This window comes from Trachymyrmex cornetzi, unplaced genomic scaffold (genome assembly GCF_001594075.2).
Source record: "Trachymyrmex cornetzi isolate Tcor2-1 unplaced genomic scaffold, Tcor1.1 scaffold1116, whole genome shotgun sequence".
NCBI lineage: Eukaryota > Metazoa > Arthropoda > Insecta > Hymenoptera > Formicidae > Trachymyrmex > Trachymyrmex cornetzi.
The window spans coordinates 29,608-35,933 of record NW_017295672.1 but is presented as its reverse complement, the minus strand read 5'-3'; the positions used below and the strand labels follow the sequence as shown (position 1 = coordinate 35,933).

Sequence of the window (6,326 nt, the reverse complement as noted above, 5' to 3'; positions counted from 1 at the left end):
CGACACCGACGCGGTAAACAAAAGCTACGTTGAACGCACGCTTCGAGATACGCGAAACGAGATCGAGGAATCATGTGGAGCGATAAGGAGCGATATGAGAAAGGTGCGAAGAAACGTGGAAGAGATGCAACGTTTGACTCGAGATGTAACTGTACGAATAATGAAAAATGTAGTGACTAACGCGACATTGAAGAAATCGTTCGAAACGATAGGGAGAGATATGATCGTACGCACGCTTCAGGATACGCAGAAAGATATCTCGAATGATGTGGAAAAGGTGCGAACCAACGTGGAATAGGTCTCGAAAAGTGTGAGCGCGCTATCGACGAAAGTGTCCAACGAGATTCAGCGTGATGTAACTTATCTGCGTCAACAATTGCGTAATATAGCGACGTTCGAAACGACGGGGAGAGATATGATCGTACGCGCGCTTCGGGATACGCAGAAAGATATCTCGAACGATGTGGAAAAAGTGCGAAACAACGTGGAGGAGGTCTCGAAAAGTGTGAGCGCGCTATCGATGAAAGTGTCTAACCAGATTCAACGTGATGTAATTGATCTACGTCAACAAATGCTTAATATGGTGACGAAAGAGATGATTCAGAGTAGTGTAACTGATCTGCGTCAACAATTGCATAATATAGCGACGAAAGAAATGTTGGAGACTAATGAAATTCAACGAGGTGTAACTGATCTACGTCAACAAATGAATAATACATTGACGAAGGAGACGTTAGAGAAATCGTTTAAAACGACAGAAAGAGACATAATCGTACGCGCGCTTCAGGATATGCAGACAGATAGTTTAAAAGTGTATAGTGATATGGAAAAAAAAGGATCCGACGCTGTCACACATCTGACTCGAGATGTAACTGCACGAATGAAAAATGTAGTGACTAACGAGATATTGGAGAAATCGTTCAAAACGACCGGGAGAGATATGATCTTACGCGCGCTTCGGGATACGCAGAAAGATATCTCGAACGATGTGGAAAAAGTGCGAAACAACGTGGAGGAAGTCTCAAATAGTGTAAATGCATTATTGATGAAAGTGTCCAACGAGATTCATCGAGGTGTAACTGATTTGCGTCAACAAATGCTTAATATAGTGACGAAAGAGACATTGGAGGAATCGTTTAAAACGATAGGGAAAGATACGTTCACGCTGGCGCTTCAAAACATATTTGATGATATTAAGATGTTGCATCACGGTGTAAGTGATCTGCGTAAACAATATCGACGAATGTGTGTAACGAGAACGAGATTCAACATCTGAAAGAGGTGTCTAGGTATTTAAACGCATCTAGAAAGATTTAAAAGATACGTGCAAAGCTCGTTTCCTATCATAACAGAGAGAGATGAGTATCGAGAAACGAAAACTCGTGAAAGAACTCCACGCACCCGCTCGAAGAAATTTTTCACGTCGTCGCGTCGTGGTGCACGGTCGCGATGATTTATGACAAGCCGACGTGGTCGAGATGCGTCCTTACGCGCGATTCAACAAAGGTTACAATTACATTTTAACAGGTATTGATGTTTTGAGTAAATACGCATGGGCTATACCACTCAAGAGCAAGAATGGAAACGATGTGACCGCAGCGTTATCTACAATATTTCGTGAGGACGAACGATACCCACGAAACCTGCAAACGGATCAAGGAAAGGAATTTTACAACGCTACCGTGCAGAAAAACATTGTTAAGAGATACAACATAAATCATTATTCTACGTATTCAGTGATGAAAGCGTCGGTGGTGGAACGATTCAACCGTACACTCAAGAATAACATGTGGAAAACGTTCACGTTAAACGGTTCGTACAAATGGATCGACGAGCTACCGCGTCTATTGTCAGATTATAATCATCGTAAACATCGAACCATTGGAATGCGACCGATAGACGTAACATCCACCGTTGCAAAACGACTCTTGTCGACGGTATACAGTCATGTAAAAATTGCCGCTCCAACGAGGTTCACGATAGGCGATCCAGTACGAATTAGTAAATTCAAGACAATTTTTGAAAAGGGTTATACTCGTACACCTAATTGGTCCACTGAGATTTTCTACATCGTTAAAACACAACGTACGAATCCTGCAACGTATCTACTGAAAGATTATCAAGGGAAGCCGATAGCTGGTGGATTCTACGAACATGAATTACAGCGAGTCTCCAATCCTGACGTTTACCTCGTGGAAAAAATACTACGCAAACGAGGAAATAAAGTGTATGTAAAATGGTTAGGAATGGACAGTTCACAAAATTCTTGGATAGATAAAACGGATGTATTATAACTTTTTATTTTATTATTACAATAAAATACAACACACATTACAGAAGTATTTTATAATGTCCCCAAGGTAAAGTAGTGACCGATTCGGGTACGACGTACCGCTTATCATCGTAAATGATCGTTTTCGCGACTACGTTTTTCTTGACACCCTTTATTCTCTTCGTATCGCTCTTTCCAATCACTCTCAACGCGTACATCTTCGCTCTGAGTCCAATGAATTCCGTCATAATCGCACCACAATTTTCATCTTTCATCAAACCGGGTATTTTATTATTAACGCGTGGAATATCATACACGTTTCTCTCAGGATAATCACTCGTGTCGAATCTCGCGATATCACGCTTGATGTCCTCGTATACATTCTCACACTCCAGAAGATAAATCAAGCTGTCAGTGTCTGTGTACAAAATCTTACATGTATCGCGATACAATGGTATTATGTACTCATAGTGAAATTCGTATAGACGCAACGCTTAGCTATTTCGAGAATGCACATACCTACGTATATCGGTTTATTCATGTTTACCTCGAGTTTGCGCAATTCCACAGCAACTAGATTTTCAGAAAAAATACTTCTACTGTGAAAATTCGGTTTCGCTATTATCGCTTCCGCACCATATCTCCCATCCCAACGCGTTATAAGTCGAACGTCAACGTGATCGCGTACGTTCTCCATCGTTTTTCCAAATACCGCGTTGTTCATCAATTTGTAAAGATTCTTCTCGAATTCGTTATTCGCGAGCATTCTAAATCTCGTATTAAGTTCGATATATCCGCGAAGCCATGGGGATTGGGCGAATTGTAATATACGGTAAATTTTTGTGATGCGGAGACCATGATGAATACATTGCTGCAGATTGCGATAGTACACGACATAGCGCTCCTTATTGTAAAGAGTGACCAGTAGTTTAACATTCTGTTTTCCGGGAGGTCGTTCGCGAGTGGCGCAAAATGGAAGATCAACATGAGCGTCATGAACGCTTTGTGGATACGCAAGGTCGACTTCCAGAATATAACTGATAACGGAGTCTGACGACACAGACATTACATCAAAGCGCTCGATGTCGTCGACCCATTGAAATTCTTCGTACGGTAAGAATTCGGACATCGCCCAACCGTACAAATTATTCATGTCGAAGTACATGAGGTATCCGAAGTATGTCGAGGATTCCGAAGGATCGTACGAAGATGCGTTATACTTGTTATTAGCTTGCACGTATCTATGTGAACACTGACTCAAATCACTGCGTACCACAAACATCACCATATCGATGTCGGTGAGTAATTCGAATCGAATACCAGTGTATTTCAACATAGCGTCCCACGTATATCCCGGTAAAGTGTAATAATACGCTGGATCCAATCCGTAACTCTCAATACACGTATCACGAAAATTTTCGAAAACGTCTGCTAATAAAAGCACATCTGTCTTGAGATACAAATCACTGTAATCGCCGAGAGTCTCTATGCAAAAACGTCGCCAAACGTTCGTCGCGTGTTGATAATCGTCATCCTCGTCGGTCAACGAACTATAAAACAGTTCACGCGGTGGTAAACTAGTCTCGTTTAGCTTATCAACGCTGTCGATATACTCGTATGGAAACACTCCTTTCCGCGTAACAAATCAAAATCCTCGGCGTCAAGATTGGAAAATTCCGATCGTATAATTTTCAATTTACTCTTGTCGAGATATGATACTAATTTCTTGAGACCAGTATTGAGAAATTTGAATGAATCCACAAAACGCAATTTCAAACAGTCCGTTTCCCGCTTAGAGTTTGCTGTAGCCTTGACATGTTTCGTAAACGATATATATTTTTCTTTCGTTATAGGTAACAAGTCGATTCTGCCCACAAAGCTATTAGCAATATCCTTTATGATAAAATGTGCATCGTAACCTGCCAAGTTATGAAAAAATACAGGAATAACGTACGTATCGTGATACTGTGAATTACAACGTAAATGTGCAGGACCTCTATAACGTCCGGTTTAATAACAGTGATCGCGTACGCGCAAATCTCCTTCCTCAAATGGTCTTTCACAGATATGACAGTGAGTCGCGTTTCGAAATTGTTCCCACTCGACGTTTGATGTAAACTCCGCCATAGTCATATTCTTATCGAATATCGTTTTCGCGCGATGTGCCAAATCATATAATTCCTTGACAAACCATGATATGCAATCCTCACCGCGATAAGATTTGTATATCGACATAGTTTCGTCGTATACACAACGTACGTAGTACCCTACGCTAAACACCTTGTGATGTTGATAGGTGAATCTTGACATGTTTTCATCGGTGGTCTTCTTCGCCAGTATACACTCCAAATCAGCATAAACGACAAAGAGAAGTTGCTCCTTCTTATTATGACCACGAAACGATAACCATTTATCGTTCTCGTTCGGAAGAATAATAGCACATTCGTTCGTCGTAGTACAGTGTCGTCAACGATGTGAAGCGACAATTTCTCGCTCGTAGGAAAATAATGTAGACATCTGTAAAGTAACAAGTATGCGCGTTATACAGCTTTTTTTATCGTTATATATACAACTAGTATACCTACCTATCGTACAAATGCTTCTTCTTCGTACTCTTACTCAATTGTGAACCCATCAATCGTGACATATTTTTAATCCATGCGAAATGACCGATGACGTTTTCATCGTTGCGTCTTGAGTCTTGCAGATACAACAGGTTTACATGTTTCTCTTTCTTCTCTTTGGTAAGACGAAGAGGATTACATTACCATCGTCTCTTTTTTCCACCTCTCTCTCGCTCGGTAAATACGTTGATAGATATATTGTTCAAAAATTCAAATTTCGTAATTTGTTTTAATGTAACGGGAAACTCGATACCCTCAAGCTTCAACATGGTAGTATAATCCGGAAACGATGATTTTCTATTTACGTTTCTTTCTGCAGGGTACACAGCGGCGACCACCGACCAGGCGAAACAGGCATTGTCCATCGAACGCACGTTGATCACCGCCTTCTTCAGCATAATTTCTCGCGGTAACTCCACCCAAAATCCCGCATGCATAGGATTATACTTGTTAACATTTACAATCAGATTCGATATACGTGACAGCGCCCATCCACTGTCACGTTCCTGAAATTCCTCCAGTGCTGCTAAAATATCATCCGTCACGTGTTCATCATACCACTCTCGTAGATCGAATGTGTTAAAAAGCTCGTAATTTTTCGCAGTGATACTCTTAGCAGATCTCTTAGCATCTGCGACGAACTCACCGTTAAATATCGTATTTACTTTTAAACAATTACATCTCTGAAGATTATCATGAATCCGATCGATAACGATATCTCTCGCGTCGTCGAGAACTGTCGAGGTTCGATGTAACTCGAATTCAACACCACACTAGTCAATACGCGATTATTAAAAGCTGTTTCGATCTCCAACCATGAAAATCCACTCTTTTGCGATTCGACAAGACCAGAGCCCACGTGTCCAAAACGTCGTAAAACATTTCTCAAGCCTTCCAATCGTGCTAGTCGAGCGATCGATGCATTTACGACTCCGGTAGATGTTCGTTGACGTTTACTGTTTCGACACGTCTCCCGCAAGAAATCGAGACACTCGTCGCATTTTTGCTCCTATACCCGATATATGTCCACCGTATCGATGCTCGTCGCATGATTAAAAAGATCCTCCACCTCCTCATCCATCTCTCTATATTAAAAAAATTCCTGCCCTCGTTTACACGTGAACCAGAGCGTTTCACCACAACTATCTGTAGGTATATCGAATTTAATTTTTTCAACGATTCTTCTAATATCGCTGATTTTTTGCACACCGTTTACAGCTGCGTTCTCATACCTTCTGTGCGATCGTCAATAAGAACTACCGCGCTTTTCATCCATAAAATCTCTCGCGAACAGTGATTTCCAATTTCTCTCCGTAAATGATGTGTAGCTAAATTCCAACACCTCTTCTCCTTTATACAAGATGTAACCAACGTAGAACTCGGTAACAGACGCTCGTAACAATACAGATCGTTGTTCGTACTCACGTTCG

The 6,326-nt window shown here is 41.2% G+C and overlaps 1 protein-coding gene across 1 annotated transcript; it reads left to right on the top strand.

The window, feature by feature from the left end:
- The first annotated feature begins 580 nt into the window (after positions 1-580).
- On the top strand, positions 581-2,294 carry LOC108763413 (uncharacterized). The gene is made up of 3 exons (XM_018511013.1): positions 581-818; positions 1,053-1,226; positions 1,507-2,294. Exons 1-3 carry the CDS (start codon positions 581-583, stop codon positions 2,292-2,294), a joined length of 1,200 nt encoding a protein of 399 aa, XP_018366515.1.
- The last annotated feature ends 4,032 nt before the right edge of the window (positions 2,295-6,326 follow it).